This window comes from Dama dama, chromosome X, assembly GCF_033118175.1.
Source record: "Dama dama isolate Ldn47 chromosome X, ASM3311817v1, whole genome shotgun sequence".
In the NCBI taxonomy this organism is placed as follows: domain Eukaryota; kingdom Metazoa; phylum Chordata; class Mammalia; order Artiodactyla; family Cervidae; genus Dama; species Dama dama.
In genome coordinates this window covers 75,720,624-75,739,806 of record NC_083714.1, presented here as the reverse complement: position 1 = coordinate 75,739,806, position 19,183 = coordinate 75,720,624, and the positions used below count along the sequence as shown (strand labels likewise).

The 19,183-nt window shown below is 36.5% G+C and overlaps 1 protein-coding gene across 2 annotated transcripts in view; it reads left to right on the top strand.

Annotated features, from left to right (window-relative positions):
• KLHL4 (kelch like family member 4) overlaps window positions 1-19,183 on the top strand; it is a 116,398-nt gene that overhangs the window by 77,077 nt on the left and 20,138 nt on the right. The window contains exons 6-9 of one of the 2 annotated variants that reach the window (XM_061136643.1): window positions 1,551-1,737; window positions 10,379-10,603; window positions 14,256-14,418; window positions 17,419-17,631. In XM_061136643.1, coding sequence (XP_060992626.1) covers window positions 1,551-1,737; window positions 10,379-10,603; window positions 14,256-14,418; window positions 17,419-17,631 — 788 coding nt within the window. The remainder of the gene's footprint in view (window positions 1-1,550; window positions 1,738-10,378; window positions 10,604-14,255; window positions 14,419-17,418; window positions 17,632-19,183) is intronic. The other variant, XM_061136644.1, reaches the window with a different exon arrangement.

The following is a 19,183-nucleotide window of genomic DNA, read 5'->3' as shown; positions in this document are numbered from 1 at the left end:
TCTTTTCAAGTTTCTGTTTTTTCCCTGGATCCCAGACCATGTGAAATTTTGTGTGTCCCCTTTAAGTATAGAGTCACTATTTCTCACAGCCCTCTGAGTCTCCTGAATATAAACCTTGCTGGCCTTCAAAGCTAAATAGTCTGGAGTCTTCCTGGTATAGGACACCTGGGCTAGGGAGCCTAATGTGGGGCTTAGAGCCCTCCCTCTTTTGAGGGGTTGTAGTTATTCTGTTTGTGGACCACCCACCCTAGGATTGTGGGTCTTGACTATACCAAGATTCTATCCCTCCTACCCAACTTGTGGTTCTTTCTTTACATCTTTAGTTGTAGATTATCTTTTCTAATAGGTTCTGGTCTTTTTTTTTTTTTAATCAATAGTTATCCTGGAAATAGTTGTAATTTTCATGTGCCCGGGAGAAGAGATGAATTCAGAGTCTTTATTCTCTGCCATCTTTGGAACTCCCAGTATATATTTACTGTTAAGACTGGAAGCTTGTTTGAAACTCAGCTTCTCAGGCCCCCAAAATCTACTGAAAAAATTTATGCAGTTGAAGCCAAGAAATCTGTATTTTAGCAAGTTTTTCAGGTGACTCTTAAAAATGTGACATTCACTGGTGTACAGGATCAGAAACCCTTAATTTTACACTGCATAAAGGAAGTACCTGGAATCTCACCAGCCAAGTCAAAACAGTGATCCATCAGAGATAACAAGTGGGGTGAGAACAGAGCTGAGTTTAACCAGTGCAGCACAGGAAACTTCAGGGAAGTTTTATGGGGTAAGATTAGTACTTCCTTTACAACAACCTGCTTGCTCTTCCTGACAATGTCCTATGACAGATAATGTGGACTCCAAACTTCTAAGAACCAATCTAAATGACCCTTGGAAAAATTCTTAAAACGCTCTTAACTTCTCCTCAACTAGTCTCAGAAAGAATACTTTACTTAGATTTTATTTCATTTAATTGGGGTCATATTATCTGTCAGGCAATATTGGTTAGAAAGGATTGATATCATATACTACTGACGATGAATTACCTAATTACTAACACATGTACTTTACCTGTATATACATGTACATATATAGATAAAAAAGCACCTGCTTTGTGCTTTGATTTGATGATAAAGGTGCAGCCCCCATGGTGATATTACTTTAATTGGGCATGTTTGTGCTACCTCCCTTAAATCAACCAAATATTTGACTGTTTCTCTAGCTACATGCAGTTGGACAGGAGATGCTTGCTTTGTGAAGACACAACCATTTACTTTGCTTTCAGTAACACATTTTATGAGTGCTTTTTCACTTTTACTCCTGGAGATTTTATGCAAAATACATATTCAAATGAGGAATAGTATGTCAAATAAATTGGCATTAGTAAATTAGTTACTACCATGAGGCTTTTAGTCATAAAATGTTACTTAAGTAACTTAAAATATTAAATAATAACACATACATTAGAATTAGCTTGAGTTTCCCCCAAAATTATATAAATGAAAATGTTACATCTAATGATCTGCTCTTTACTTCATATACCATGCATCATTACTTTTCAGTTACTGGCAGATCTTGAAAACAGCTCCATGTTTACTGGTGATCTTGAATGTCAGAAACTCCTGATGGAAGCTATGAAGTATCATCTCTTACCTGAGAGAAGACCCATGATGCAAAGTCCTAGGACAAGGCCTAGAAAATCAACTGTGGGAGCACTTTATGCTGTAGGAGGAATGGATGCTATGAAAGGTAACAGAAGCAAATTACTCTTCAGTTCAGTTCAGTTTAGTCGCTCAGTCGTGTCCAACTCTGTGTGACCCCATGAATCACAGGACGCTAGGCCTCCCTGTCCATCACCAAATCCCAGAGTCTACTCAAACTCATGTCCATCGAGTCGGTGATGCCATCCAGCCATCTCATCCTCTGGCCTCCCCTTCTCCTCTTGCCCCCAATCCCTCACAGCATCAGGAAATTTTCCAATGAGTCAACTCTTCACATGAGGTGGCCAAAGTATTGGAGTTTGAGCTTCAGCATCAATCCTTCCAATGAACACCCAGGACTGGTCTCCTCTAGGATGGACCGGTTGGATCCCCTTGCAGTCCAAGGGACTCTCAAGAATCATCTCCAACACCACAGTTCAAAAGCATCAATTTTTCCACGCTCATCTTTCTTCACAGTCCAACTATCACATCCATACATGACCACTAGAAAAAGCATAGCCTTGAACAGATGGACCTTTGATGGCAAAGTAATGTCTCTGCTTTTTAATATGCTATCTAGGTTGGTCATAACTTTCCTTCCAAAGAGTAAGCATCTTTTAATTTTATGGCTGCAATCACCATCTGCAGTGATGTTGGAGCCCCCCAAAATAAAGTCTGACAGTGTTTCCACTCTTTCCCCATCTGTTTCCCATGAAGTGATGGGACCAGATGCCATGATCTTAGATTTCTGAATGTTGAGCTTTAAGCCAACTTTTTCACTCTCCTCTTTCACTTTCATCAAGAGGCTTTTTAGTTCCTCTTCACTCTCTGCCATAATGGTGGTGTCATCTGCATATCTGAGGTTACTGATATTTCTCCTGGCAAACTTGATTCCAGCTTGTGCTTCTCCCAGCCCAGCGTTTCTCATGATGTACTGTGCATATAAGTTAAATAAGCAGGGTGACAATATACAGCCTTGACATACTGCTTTTCCTATTTGCAACCAGTCTGTTCTTCCATGTCTAGTTCTAACTGTTGCTTCCTGACCTGCATATAGGCTTCTCAAGAGGCAGGTCAGGTGGTCTGGTATTCCCATCTCCTTCAGAATTTTCCACAGTTTATTGTGATCCACACAGTCGAAGGCTTTGGCATAGTCAATAAAGCAGAAATAGATGTTTTTTCTGGAACTCTCTTGCTTTTTTGATGATCCAGCAGATGTTGCCAATTTGATCTCTGGTTTCTCTGCCTTTTCTAAAACCAGCCTGAACATCTGGAAGTTCACGGTCCACGTATTGCTGAAGCCTGGCTTGGAGAATATTGAGCATTACTTTACTAGCATGTGAGATGAGTGCAATTGTGCAGTAGTTTGAGCATTCTTTGGGATTGGAATGAAAACTGACCTTTTTCAGCTTAATTACTCTTAACACCCTCCAAATTGTGAGGGCAGTATTAAAGCCATATTGAAATGTGTGCACCTAAAGCTAAGTTTTATAAATAAAGTAATATAAATTTTCTGACACATTTTTCTTATTATTATTGCTTTATGGGATATAAGCCTTTCATTAGAGTTTCCTTAACTGTTAATAGGTACTTTTTCTCTTATGAAAGCAGTTTATTTTGCTATGTATGATACATTTAATGTATTTATATTGAAGTATAGACTTATAATATCATATCAGTTTCAGGTTTACAGCATGGTGATTCAGTATTTTTTTAGATGATACTCTAAATTATTACAAGATAATGGCTGTGTTAGTATACTGACAGGGAGGGAGGTGGGAGGGGGGATCAGGATGGGGAACACATGTAAATCCATGGCTGATTCATGTCAATGTATGGCAAAAACCACTACAATATTGTAATTAGCCTCCAACTAATAAAAATAAATGGAAAAAAAATGAAGAAATTAAAAAAAATAATAATGGCTGTTATCCCCTGTGCTATAAAATGTATTCTTTCTACTTGTCCATTTTATTAACAGTAGATTGTATATGTTAACCCTATACATCTAATTTGTCCCTCCCTCCTTCCCTCTCACTTTTAGTAACCACATGTTTGTTTTCTATAATATATGTGTGTATCTCTTTCTGTTTTGGATATTCATTCGTGTCAATTTTTTTTTATTTCACTTATAATTGATATCATGTACATATGTATATTTGTCTGACTTATTTCACTAAGTTTAATATTGTCTAGGCCCATCAATGTTAGTGTAAATGGCAAAATTTCCCTCTTTTTGGCAGAATACTATTCCATTGTGTGTGTCTGTATATATATGCAGACACACACAATGGAATATTATTATATATTTTTATTATATATTATATTATATATACTATACACACACACACACACACACACACATATATATATATATATATATATATACATACACACACATATCGCATCTTTTTAATACATTTGTCTGTTGATGACACTTGGGTTGCTTCCATGTCTTGAGTAATGTGTATAGTTCTCCTGTGAACATTGTAGTGCATACATAATTTTGATTTAGCGTTTTTGTTTTTCTGTAGATACACCCCAAGAGTGGGATTTCTGGATCATATGATAGTTCTATTTTTAGTTTTTGAAGAACCGTCATACTATTTTCCATAGTGGTTATACCAATTTATATTCCCAGCAATAGCGTACAAGGGTTCCCATTTATCCACATCCTCTCCATCATTTGTTATTTGGAATCTTTTTGATGATAGTCAGCTGATAGGTGTGAAGTGATATCTCATTGTGGTTTTGATTACCTTTCTTTAATAATTAGCAATGCTAAGCATCTTTTCGTTTCCCAGTTAGCTATCTTTTTATCTTCTTTGGAAAAATGTCTATTCAGTTCTACCCATTTTTCATTTTTTTGTATTGAGTTGTATGAGCTACATATTTTTGATATTGATTTCTTGTATTTCACATCATTTGCAAACATTTTCTCCATTCCATAGGATGCCTTTTCATTTTGTTGGTGTTTTCCTTCACTGTGCAAAAGCATTCAAGCTTAATTAGACCCAGTTGTTTATTTTTTGCTTTTATTTCTTTTGCCTTAGGTGATGGAACCAAAAAATATTGCTGTGATTTATGTCAAGTAGTGTTCTGCTTTTTTTTCCTAGGAGTTTTATGGTACCAGATCTTACATTTAGGTCTTTAAACCATTATGATTTTATTTTTGTATATGGTATGAAGGAATATTCTTATCTCATTATTTTTCATGTAGCTGTTTAGTTTTCTCAGCACCACTTGTTGCAGACTATCTTTTCTCCATTGTATATGCATGCCTCCTTTGTTATATATTAATTGACTATGTGTGGTGGGGAGCTTATTTCTGTACTTTCTGTTCTGTATCATTGATCTTTGTATGTGTTTTGGTGCTAGTTCCATGCTGTTTTGATGACTTTAGCTTTGTGGTATGGTCTGAAGTCTGGGAGGGTGATACATCCAGCTTTGTTCTTTTTTTTTTCACAAGGATATGTTGACAATTTGGGGTATTTTGTGACTCTTATGGCAGCAATTTTTTTTTTTTTTTAATTTGAGCGTTCGCTTTGCAGCCTAAGATCTTTTCAGGGAGAATTTAGAGATTTCTCATAAGTGGAAGGGATGAGGTCCTCAAAATTTGCTTTTTGACAGAAATAGGAGAATGACTTCTAATTTCTTGCTGTCAATTTCCTGATAGATGACCAAAGACCATTTACAAATAAACTTGAAGTGTTGATAACAAGATCAGCAATTCAATTCTGTAATAAAAATAACGATTTTACAAAATAATTGTTTGCAATAGGAATAGGGAAAAATTTCTGAATCCATCATGTCTAACTTGAATACTTCTTAAAACATTATTTCCCACAGTTCTGTCTCTTTGCACTGATTTCTACCTATAGAACCATGTTGCCAAAACAATGAGGCAAGGATTTTGTAATTAAGAATTGGCTATGTAGGAACTAAAATCAATTCACTTAAAATTTGCCAAATCATACATGGAAATGTTTTGATGCCTTGTAGAAAATGATGCAAAAATCAAAGTTTTATGCTTCTGAAAACCTATTTTTTTTTGGCATGTGCAATTGGAAGCCCATATAGGAAATATGTCAATTAATAATAAATTTGTATAACAAGAGTTTGCAACTGTAATTATTTTCCAAAATTGTAGAGTAACTTCACAAAACTGTGTTCTTCAGAAAATAACAAATACAGTAAAATGTTATAATAGATTTCAAGTCTAGCAACTTGATATTTTACTGCATTTTTTTGAATAGAAAGAACACACACAGAATTTAAAAGGTGTCTTGTCTGATATTAAATCAAAAGGGTACTAAGTATAAAATGCAAAAATGGCTATCTATAATATTTGATTTTTAAAAAGTCCAACTAGCGGAATGAGAAATGGAAAAATTTGTGTTTATTTGTTTGGTTTGTGTATTTATTTACTTTTTTTGTTATTTTTTTCAGGTTCTTGTCTTTTAAGTTAACATTACACAAATTAATATATTACACAAGATGGTAATATGTATCTTCAACTCCTTAATAGCTTACAAAAATGAGTGAAATGTGAGTCTATAATCCCTTGACTCTGCTACCAGAGTTTGATATGGAAAGAAGTAAAGCCATCATTTTGAGACTCTTGAAATACTTAGTATATGAAACTATAAAAAGCTTTATGGAAAGTTGCAGAAAACTACAATAATAGTGAAAATTATTGTAATACCTGATCCTTGATTGGCAATTTGCAGACATCATTCCTAATTCTCACAGAAATGCTACAAGATAGATTTTTATTACCTTAATTTTGGAGATGAGGAAACTAAGGCTCTCAAGGTTGGATAGCCAGGACAAGGAGAATCATCTTAGAACTACTGGACAGGGAATTATTACTCAAATTTAATGTTCTTTGTTGCTATATTGCTGCTATTTTATTTTTTAAAATTTATTTTTATTAGTTGGAGGCTAATTACTTTACAATATTGTAGTGGTTTTTGCCATACATTGACGTGAACCAGCCATGGATTTACATGTGTTCCCCATCCCGATCCCCCCTCCCACCTCCCTCCCCATCCCAATCCCTCTGTGTCTTCCCAGTGTACCAGCCCTGAGCACTTGTCTCATGCATCCAACCTGGGCTGGTGATCTGTTTCACCCTTGTATTGCGTATTTTATTATTTAATTTAATTTAATTTTTTTTCAATTATTTTTATTAGTTGGAGGCTAATTACTTCACGACATTGAAGTGGGTTTTGTCATACATTGACATGAATCAGCCATGGAGTTACATGTGTTCCCCATCCAGATCCTCCCTCCCACCTCCCTCCCCATCCCAACCCCTCTGGGTCTTCCCGGTGCACCAGGCCCGAGCACTTGTCTCATGCATCCCACCTGGGCTGGTGATCTGTTTCACCCTTGTATTGTGTATTTTAGATGAAAGAGCGCCAACAACAAAACTGACCCCTCTCTTTGAGGGTCTTAGAATTGAAAAGCCAGAGTGAGCACATAGGAGCAAAAAAAGAAAGAAAAGAAAAGAAAAAAAAAACAACAACTATGTAAAGCAAAAATATTAAGGTGGTAGCATTTATCTATGTAAATCAATATTGCATTTAAAAAAAATATCAATTTACATTCTTAAAAAATTTTCTATATGCATGCCTTTTTTTTACAATGTGTAGTTTTTTTTTTTTTCTTATCTTTATAAGATACTTTTTGAACTTTCACCATTTGATGCTTAGGAAATATAGTACTTCCTCAGTCTTTAATTTCCTTTTGACTCATACAATTACCTTGGAATTAGTTGCTAAATATAGATACCACACAAGTGTCTGGAATTAACTATAACCCCTACCGTGTGTATTAAAAGAGTCATCAAAAAGTTGTAAGTATGATCACTCAGTCAAAATTTTTAAATGGTTGAATGCTAAACTTCAGGCTTTTGTGCATGCCAGGTAGTCAGTAAAGTTTCACATACTAAAATGATGAATTCTGAGAGACAGTGTGGCAGGGAACAAATAAAGGCTAATATAGTGATTTTAAGTTCATTTTAATAATAGATGGAAGAAATCACCAAATTAGATATATTCACAACTGCAGGAACAATCATTCTAAACAATACCACAAAGTTTAGTTGATCTTATTGGCCCTTGAATAGATCATAAGTGAGCTGAATCAGTTCAGCTCAGTTCAGTCGCTCAGTCGTGTCCGACTCTTTGTGACCCCATGAATTGCAGCACTCCAGGCCTCCCTGTCCATCACCAACTCCCCGAGTTTACTCAAACACATGTCCATCGAGTCGGTGATGCCATCCAGCCATCTCATCCTCTGTCGCCCCCTTCACTTCCTGCCCCCAATCCCTCACAGCATCAGGGTCTTTTCCAATGAGTCAGTTCTTCGCATGAGGTGGCCAAAGTATTGGAGTTTGAGCTTCAGCATCAGTCCTTCCAATGAACACCCAGGACTGATCTCATTTAAGATAGACTGGTTGGATCTCCTTGCAGTCCAAGGGACTCTCAAGAGTCTTCTCCAAAACCACAGTTCAGAAACATCAATTCTTCGACGCTCAGCTTTCTTCACAGTCCAACTATCACATCCATATATGACCACTGGAAAAGCCATAACCTTGACTAGACGGACCTTTGTTGGCAAAGTAATGTCTCTGCTTTTTAATATGCTATCTAGGTTGGTCATAACATTCCTTCCAAGTAGTAAGCATCCTTTAATTTCATGGCTGCAATCACCATCTGCAGTGATGTTGGAGCCCCAAAAAATAAAGTCTGACACTGTTTCCACTGTTTCCTCATCTATTTCCCATGAAGAGACGGGACCGGATGCCATGATCTTAGATTTCTGAATGTTGAGCTTTAAGCCAACTTTTTCACTCTCTTCTTTCACTTTCATCAAGAGGCTTTTTAGTTCCTCTTCACTTTCTTCCATAAGGGTGGTGTCATCTGAATATCTGAGATATTATTGACATTTTTCCCGGCAATCTTGATTCCAGCTTGTGCTTCTCCCAGCCCAGCGTTTCTCATGATGTACTGTGCATATAAGTTAAATAAGCAGTGTGACAATATACAGCCTTGACATACTGCTTTTTCCTATTTGCAACCAGTCTGTTGTTCCATGTCTAGTTCTAACTGTTGCTTCCTGACCTTCATATAGGTTTCTCAAGAGGAAGATCAGGTTGTCTGGTATCCCCATCTCTTTCAGAATTTTCCATAGTTTATTGTGATCCACACGGTCAAAGGCTTTGGCAGAGTCAATAAAGCAGAAATAGATGTTTTTTCTGGAACTGTCTTGCTTTTTTGATGATCCAGCAGATGTTGGCAATTTGATCTCTGGTTTCTCAGCCTTTTCTAAAACCAGCCTGAACATATGGAAGTTCACGGTTCACGTATTGTTGAAGCCTGGCTTGGAGAATATTGAGCATTACTTTACTAGCGTGTGAGATGAGTGCAATTGTGCGGTAGTTTGAGCATTCTTTGGGATTGCTTTTCTTTGATACTTGAATGAAAATTGAACTTTTCACGTCCTGTGGCCACTGCTGAGTATTCCAAATTTGCTGTCATATTGAGTGCAGCACTTTCACAGCATCATCTTTCAGGATTTGAAATAGCTCAGCTGGAATTCCAACTTTGAAATGAAGTAAGAAGCAATATTTGCAACATTTTCGGGCAGAAAGTTGACAAACACAGAAAAAAATGTGAAGTGAGTCCCAAAGAAAAAGATTAGTTAAAAAAAGGAAAACTCTTTTTCAATCAAATACAGAGTTGCCATAATAAGCCTGCTAGATGATCAACATTTTGATTAGTTGGAGCAACTGAACTGCAGAAGTAGGAAAATGGGCTAAAGACATTTCAGAATTAAAGATACAAAACTATCAGTCATATGTGTTCATAGATGCAGATAAAAGATATGGAATAAATTCATATTTTATATTTTATTTAATGTTTGGAAAAAATAACTTGGCTTTAAGCAGACTTCTACCTCATTTCAATATAAGTCTTCTATATATAGTTGATTAATGTAGCTTGGTACAATTTCCTACTTACTTCATCATTAATAGCTCCATAATTCTAGTAATTAGTGCAGCCTAGCTTTCATTTCAGGAAGATCTCTTACAGAAAATTAGAGATACCAACAGAACATTTCATGCAAAGATGGACACAATAAAGGACAGAAATGTTATTATGTGAATCATGTGAAATAACACTGAAGGCCCATTTAAAAGAAATTTTCCTTTCTGTTCCTTTAGTCATTTGCATTTTAAATAAACACATACACACACACACCAAAATGAGTAAAATAAAAGGGCATAAATTAGTATATTGAATGTTCATAGGAAAGTAAAACCATAATGGAAGTGTAAACAGTTAGTAATACATTCCAAAGCAGTTTTTATTGTAAAATATGGTGTCTGGAACCTGTGCTAGTACTACCAGTAGCATATTATAGCCAAAGAGGTCATTATAAACATATAAACCATATATATTAAGTAAATATTTTATTCTAACTTTTCCATTTGGATTCAGAAGTGGTGAAATATTATCCTTGCCTTGTCTTATGGATTGGGGAATTATCTGAACTACTTATTTTAATTTGAACTGCAATCACCAATTCTATTCTATAAATATAGATACATAAATATAATATGAATGATGAAAAATTTTTGCACAAGTAATTTTTAGCATTGTTCAATATCCCTTTAACAGGTACCACTACAATTGAAAAATATGACCTCCGGACCAACAGCTGGCTACACATTGGCACCATGAATGGGCGTAGGCTTCAGTTTGGAGTTGCTGTTATTGATAACAAACTCTATGTTGTGGGAGGAAGAGATGGTTTAAAAACTTTGAATACTGTGGAATGTTTTAATCCAGTTGGCAAAATCTGGACAGTGATGCCTCCCATGTCAACACATAGGCATGGCTTAGGTAAGAGTTTAATGTTGCATAGTTTCTAAAGATTGTACATTTACTAGAACTTAAATAAGTGCATATCATTGTAATTTAGTCATACTCTTCTATTCAAAATGTCTGAAAACTCTGAAAAGTTTAAATAAATGGTAAAATCCTGTGAAAGTTTTTTTCCTTGTGTCAGGTGTCATACTCATTGTAATTTTACCTCCATTCCACTGGTATTTTAAAGGGGTCCCAATTCAGGAAGGATAATGTCTTATAGAAAGAATGAATTGTTGAGGAGCATGCAACTACAAGTTTTCTTTTAAGGTCAGTTTAGAGAAAAAAAAAACACTTGCTAATGGAGAGACATTGTGTTTCTAGTTACTAGTGTCCCTTCCCATAAGAATCAAATCTATATTTAGGCAAAAGCCTTTGGATGCAGTTTGAAGTCAGGACTATTTAGGAAAACCACTTTCATTGAGAGCAGCCCTAATTTATACTTAAGTCAGAGGTTCCCAAGAAGTTTAAGAAGGGATAGATACTTCTTGAACAGTGAGGAACTTTGATTCTCCTGATGGCTTGTCAAGGTCCGCTTTTCTTCATGCTAGACTCCATATGTTTCAATACTACAGAGTTTTTTTTTTTTTTTTTTTTTTTTTTTTTAAGAAAAGAATAATTGCATTGCTTTTAAAGAACCAAATTTTACACAGCTAAATTGTGACATATCCAGGATGGGTATTGTTTGCTCCAATATAAATGACAAATAATATCAAATGATAGACTATGTAATTATTAAGTTCAGTTCTTTAAGTGTGATTGTTTTTAGAAAACATATCTTACAGAGACCCCAAAGCAAATTTTAAAACTCGTAATTAATTGCTATTGCTAAAGGGATAGAAGAGGTAGAGTGGATGGCAAATTGAGATAGTGAAGAATGTGGTGGGAGGAACCAGTAATGTGAATTCCTAGTGCGGATGAGAAACAGAAAGGAGCTATTCATAGAATCCAATAGAAAAAATCAGCCAAATATGGAGAAGCCCTATACAGTCAACAAAAACAAAACTGGGAGTAGACTGTGGTTCAGATCATGAACTTGTTATTGCCAAATTCAGATTTAAATTGAAGAAAGTAGGGAAAACCACTAGACCATTCAGGCATGACCTAAATCAAATCCATTATGATTATACAGTGGAACTGATGAATAGATTCAAGGGACTACATCTGATAGACAGAGTGCCTGAAGAACAAAGGACAGAGGTTCCTGACATTGTACAGGAGGCAGGGATCAAGACAATCCCCAAGAAAGAGAAATGCAAAAAGGCAACAAGGTTGTCTGAGGAGGCCTTACAAACAGCTATGAAAAGAAGAGAAGGAAAAGGCAAAGGAGAAAAGGAAAGATATACCAAAGAAGTACAGAGTACCAAAGAAGAGCAAGGAGAGATAAGAAAGCCTTCCTCAGTAATCAGTGAAAAGGAATAGAGGGAAACAATAAAATGGAAAAGACTAGAGATCTCTTCAAGAAAATGAGAGATACCAAGGGAAGGTTTCAGGCAAAGATGAACTCAATAAAGGACAGAAATGGTATGGATTTAACAAGAGCAGAAGATATTAAGAAGATGTGGTAAGAATACACAGAAGAACTAGACAAAAAAATCTTTATGACCCAGATAATCATGATGGTGTGATCACTCACCTAGAGCCAGACATCCTGGAATGTGAAGTCAAGGGGGCCTTAGGAAGCATCACTACAAACAAAGGTAGTGGAGGTGATGGGATTCCAGTTGAGCTATTTTAAATCCTATAAGGCAATGCTGTGAAATGGCTGCACTCAATATGCCAGCAAATTTGGAAAACCCAGTAGTGGCCACAGGACTGGAAAAGGTCAGTTTTCATTTCAATCCCAAAGAAAGGCAATGCCAAAGAATGCTCAAACTACCTCATAATTGCACTCATCTCACACGCTAGTGAAGTAATGCTCAAAATTCTCCAAGCCAGGCTTCAACAATGCATGAATCATGAACTTCCAGATGTTCAAGCTGGCTTTAGAAAAGACAGAGGAACCAGACATCAAATTGTCCACAACCATTGGATCATAGAAAAAGCAAAAGATTTCCGGAAAAAAAAAAATCTACTTCTGCTTTATTGATTATGCCAGAACCTTTGACTGTGTGGATCACACTAATCTGTGGAAAATACTTCAAGAGATGGAATTATCAGACCATCTGACCTGCCTCCTGAGAAATCTGCATTCAGCTCAAGCAGCAACAGTTAGAACTGGATCTGGAACAACAGACTGGTTCCAAATTGGGAAAGGGGTATGACAAGGCTGTATATTGTCACCCTCCTTATCAAACTTACATGCAGAGTACATCATGAGAAATGCTGAACTGGACGAAGCACAAGCTGGAATCAAGATTTACATGAGAAATATCAATAACCTCAGATATGCAGATGACACCATCTTTATGGCAGAAATTGAAGAAGAACTAAAGAGCCTCTTGATGAAAGTGAAAGAGGAGAGTGAAAAAGTTGGCTTAAAGCTCAACATTCAGAAAACTAAGATCATGGCATCTGGTCCCATCACTTCATGGCAAATAAATGGGGGAACATTGGAAACAGTTACAGACTTTATTTTGGGGGGCTCCAAAATCACTGCAGATTGTGACTGCAGCCATGAAATTAAAAGACAATTGCTCTTGGAAGAAAAGTTATGACCAACCTAGACATCATATTAAAAACAAGAAACATTACTTTGCCAACAAATGTCTGTCTAGTCAAAGCTATGTTTTTTCCAGAAGGCATGTATGATATGAGAGTTTTACTATAATGAAAGCTGAGCATGGAAAAATTGATACTTTTGAACTGTGGTGTTGGAAAAGACTCTCGAGAGTCCCTTGGACAGCATGGAGATCCAACCAGTCCATCCTAAAGGAAATCAGTTCTGAATATTCATTGGAAAGACTTATGCTGCTGAAACTCCAATACTTGGCCACCTGATTTGAACCACTGACACATTTGAAAAGACCCTGATCTGGGAAAGATTGAAGGTGGGTGGAGAAGGGGACGACAGAGGATGAGATGGTTGGATGTCATCACCAACTAAATGGCCATGAGTTTGAGTAAACTCGGGAGTTGGTGATGGACAGGGAGGCCTGGCTTGCTGCAGCCTATGGGGTTGCAAAGAGTTGGACATGACTGAGCGACTGAACTGAATAGAACAAATTTCTAACTAAACCTCAAAAACCCCTGTCTACTAAGATGTCCTATGGGAATCATTTTTATCCCTTTAATAAAAATATGGGAATAGAAAGATCTATCAGAGTTATTATTTGTCTAAGATTCAGTATCATATCTCATTTATCTTTTATATTTGAAAAATGACATTTAAACTGTGACAGAAACATCATCTTCCCTTTTCTGTTAATCATAAGAAATGGTGTGTTTGCCTACTTTCTGTGACTTTAGCATTATAACCATGATACCATTCCATGATATTTCCTGGGGTTAAAAGACCATATTTAGTTTTAGTTTCAAATCAAGATTGGCAAATTATTCATTAAATAGCTATTTACAAAACTATTAATAGACAAAAATCAAATATTTAAGTAGTTCTTTCCTTGTAAAATGAAACATCCAGTATATATGCCCTACCTAGGTGAACTCTCATGCTATTTTTATCCTTTAGGTGTAGCCACACTTGAAGGACCAATGTATGCTGTTGGTGGCCATGATGGATGGAGTTATCTAAATACAGTAGAAAGATGGGACCCTGAGGGACGTCAGTGGAATTACGTGGCCAGTATGTCAACTCCTAGAAGCACAGTTGGTGTAGTCGCATTAAACAATAAGTGAGTAGAGCCAAACATGCATGCTTTTGCTCCCATTTTATGTAGTACAACAATTCAATGATGTGATACACCTAACAATAAGCATCCCCGGTGACTAGGACATCCTAGTAATGGATTGTAAAAGGCCTTTGTTGGAACTCTCCCTTCATTATGATGGAAAATATTTATCTAAAATGAACACTGAATTAAATATCCTGAGACCAGCAGTAACATTACTACCTGAGATCTATTTAGAAATGCTGAACCTTAACCCCAGTCCAGACCTCCTGAATCATAATAGACATTTTAAGAAGATCCTCAAGTAACTTGTATTACACGTTAACATTTAGAAACACTTTTGTAGGCAAGCCAGTTTCAATCTTACCCTTAAGAAGCTACCATTTTTTGGTTATAACTTATTCTCGACTTATCAAAACTTCAGTCTGTTTTTCTAATATGCTAAGTCTTTTTTCTCTTTATAACTCACTCTCCTAAGTGTTCTAGAATTATAGCTAGTCCCATCTTTCTGAATCTTTCCTACTTTCTGATCACTTTCCTATGAGAGAAAATAATATATTGAAACTTGATGATATTAGAAGTTTCTACAAGCTTGAATTATTCTTTTTGTAGGTAACTGGTAATTGTGTGCTTTCTGAAAAGGGATCTTTGGAAATCATGACAAGCATATAGGAGGAACTTGAATGATGAAAATTTCAGACATCAGGATGGGTCAGTGGCAGGAGACAGTTTTGTGTGTCTGTATCCATAAAGTCAGTATCTAATCATATAATTGGGTTCAATAGAAAGTTCAATGCAGATATTTTTAGCACCTGTGCATAAAGTAAGAACAGGAAACCCAGACTTACAGTTTTTTTAGGGTTTAAAATACTCCTAAATCTGATTATCTTTAGCCTAACCTGAATGATATCCAGTGACTCAGTAGTGATCTCTTACCTATTACAAAAGAGGCTGAAACAATTGAACTTAAACAATTTAATTTTGTCTTGCTAACTTGCTATTTTTCACAACTGAGCATGAAGGGCAGTTATAGGCATATAGTTTAATAAATGTTGATCTTCTCTATTGGTGTGAGATTAAATTTAAATTAGACTAAAATAATAAAAAAAAATCTACTTCTGCTTCATTGGCTACACAAAAGCCTTTGACTGTGTGGGTCACAACAAACTGTAGAAAATTCTTAAAGAGATAAAAATATCAGACCACCTTATCTGCCTCCTGAGAAACCTGCATGCAGGTCAGGAAGCAACAGTTAGAACTGTACATGGAACAATCAGTTCAGTTCAGTTCAGTCTCTCAGTCGTGTCCGACTCCTTGTGACCCCATGGAACAATGGACTGGTTCAAAATTGAGAAAGGAGTGTGTCAAGGCTGTGTGTTGTCACCCTGCTTATTTGACTTCTGTGAAGGGTGAAGTGAAAGTCGTTCAGTCATGTCTGACTCTTTGTGACCCTGTGGACTGTAGCCTGCCAGGCTCCTCTGTTCATAGAATTCTCCAGGCAATTATACTGGAGTGGGTCTCCTGCAGTGCAGGATGATTCTTACCAGATGAGCATCAGGAAAGCCCCCTCTATACAGAGTACCTCATGAAAAATGTTGGACTCGATGAATCACAAGCTGGAATCAAGATTGCTGGGAGAAATATCAACAACCTCAGATGTGCAGATGATAGCACTCAAATGGCAGAAAGAAAACAGGAACTAAAGGGATTCTTGATGAGGGTGAAAGAGCTGGCTTAAAACTCAGCATTCAAAGGATGAAGATCATGGCATCTGATTCCATCACTTCATGGCAAATAGGTGAGGAAAAATGGAAACAGTGACAAACGTCATTTTGGGGGGCTCCAAAATCACTATGGATGGTGACTGCAGCCATGAAATTAAAAGAAACTTGCTCCTTGAAAGGAAAGCTATGACACAACTAGACAGCATATTAAAAAGCAGATACAACATTTTGCTGACAAAGATCTGAATAGTCAAAGCTATGGTGTTTTCAGTAATAATATACGGTTGTGAGAGTTGGTGCATAAAAAAAGGTGGAGTGCCAAATAATTGATGCTTTTGAACTGTGGGGCTGGAGAAGAGAGTCCCTTGGACATCAAGGAGATCCAACCAGTCAAGCCTAAAGGAAATCAACCCTGAATACTCATTGGAAAGACTGATGCTGAAGCTGAAACTCCAATACTTTGGCCAGCTGATGTGAAGAGCCGATTCACTGGAAAAGACCCTGATGCTGGGAAAGATTGAAGGCAGGAGGAGAAGGGGATGACAGAAGAGGAGATGGTTGGATGGCATCAGAGACTCAATGGACATGAGTTTGAGTGGACTCCAGCAGATAGTGAAGGACAGGGAAGCCTGGTGTGCTACAGTCCATACAGTCACAGAGAGTGGGCCACGAGTTAGCAACTGAACAACAATAACAAATTAAAAACACTGCTAATCAAAAGAATTGGCATTTTAAAATTTATGAGAGAAATGTTATAGATAATACATCTTCCTAGGGAAAAAAATCTGGTTTTTAGGTTTCATCCTATTCCCTTAGCTATTTGTTAAATTAATATCTTCTTAGTTACAAATTGTTTTACACTAAATAAAGTAGCTCACTAAAACATTAGAGAGTCTAATGCTAGGCAATTAAATTTAGCTAAAATTGTAAGGTTCCTGGATTTGGGTTTTGGAAAGATCTTATCAACTTTAAAAATGTTCAGCTTTATTGTAATTTAGTAGACAAATACTATAAATGCTTTTGTTATCTCTTTCCTTTCTCTGTAGTTCATTTCCCATATAAACCTTTAATCTATTATATCAAAGAACCTTTCAAAATATTATGAAGCTGGTAGGTTTGGGGTAAGGTAGACTTGAACAAATGCCTTCACAAATTCAGGCCTTTCGCTATAAAATACTGAGGGAGTAGAATGCACTGTCCAATGCTGTGTGCAGTGTATTTTCACTTTCATTCTATGCACAAATATACACACATACACATACTTCTGTCTTTATTCTAGGCTATATGCTATTGGTGGACGTGATGGAAGTTCCTGCCTCAAATCTATGGAATATTTTGACCCACACACTAACAAATGGAGTCTGTGTGCTCCAATGTCCAAAAGACGTGGAGGTGTAGGAGTTGCAACATACAATGGATTCTTATATGTGGTTGGGGGTCATGATGCCCCTGCTTCTAACCATTGCTCCAGACTTTCTGCCTGTGTTGAACGGTAAAATATTTCTATTTATTCATTATTTATTTGATTTTTTTTTCAGAAATAAGGAGGATTTTTAAGCTACCAAAAAGTAGTTTTCCAAGTAAGTGTTAATCCTTTCAGAGGTTTAATTATTTTTAAAATTTTATCCTTACTCCTAGGCTCAAAATATTTTGAATAAATCCTGCATATGCATTCCAGATTCATCATGAAAAGTGTATGAAAAGAATGCATTGTTTTATCATTTAATAGTCACTCTATAAAATGAGACCGAAGTAAGAGTAAATATATTTTTATTACAAGCTATATCACTCAACTATTCACCAGCTCAAATCACAACTTTACTGTTTCAAAAACTGAATCGGTTCTCAAAGGATAAAGGCTTATCACTGCAAAATAAACAGGGAAAAAAAATCCCAAAGAGATGTGTTTATAATGTTCTGAACAATGACTGTATTGCATTAAGTATTTAATTTCTCACAGGTAGCTTCTTTGAATGGGAGACATTAATTTGGATTAACAAAGTGTGCTACATTTTTGTCTGTCATGTTGCTTTGTAGCTTTACCACTCATGTTCTATTCCTAAGATGAGAAGATCCCCTAGAGAAGGGAATAGCTATCCACTCCATTATTCTTGCCTGGAAAATTCCATGGACAGAGGAGACTATCAGGCTACAGTCAACTAGATCACAAAGTCAGACATGACTGAGCAACTAACATTTTCACTTTTCCCTTTCAAGATAGAACACATGAACACACACACACATACATATATATGTGTCTCTGTGTGTGTCTGTGTGTGTATATAAAGTGAAGTGACATCACTCAGTTGTGTTCGACTCTTTGTGACCCCATGGACTGTAGCCTACCACACTCCTCTGTCCATGAGATTTTCCAAGCAAGAGTATTGGAGTGGGCTGGCATTTCTTTCTCCAGAGGATCTTCCTGACCCAAGGATCCAACCTGGGTCTCCATCATTATAGGCAGATGCTTTACTGTCTGAGCCACCAGGGAAGTCCTATATATATATATACACACACAAACGGAGCAGCTGATAATAACCTAAGTCCAAGTGGCAAATTTACAGTCAGTTAAGTTATCAGAATTCAGAAGACAGATCCGTATGGATGGCATCCTCAAGAGAAATTCATGAACCAGGTAGAATGTGTACTTTGTACGCATAAAAAAAGAATGGAGGGAATTTCAGATCTAGGTAAAAAAACGCAACCCAAGCCATGAAAGTAAAGGAGAAAGCTTCATAGATATGAGCAGAGACTTTAGACATAAAGGTATCTGGAAGAGCAATTAAAAACTCAATTACGTACTATATTTTTGATAGCCAGAAATGTCAAGATGAAAACTTTTGGATTTTATCTCGCAGACAAAAGGATAATTAAATTTGGGAGAAATGGAATATTACAATGAAAAATAGTTTGAGGAAAATTGATTTAACAGTCTTCCCTGTCCATCACCAACTCCCGGAGCTTGCTCAACCTCAGGTCCATGGAGTTGGTGATGCCATCCAGCCATCTTATCTTCTGTCATCTCCTTCTCCTCCTGCCTTCAA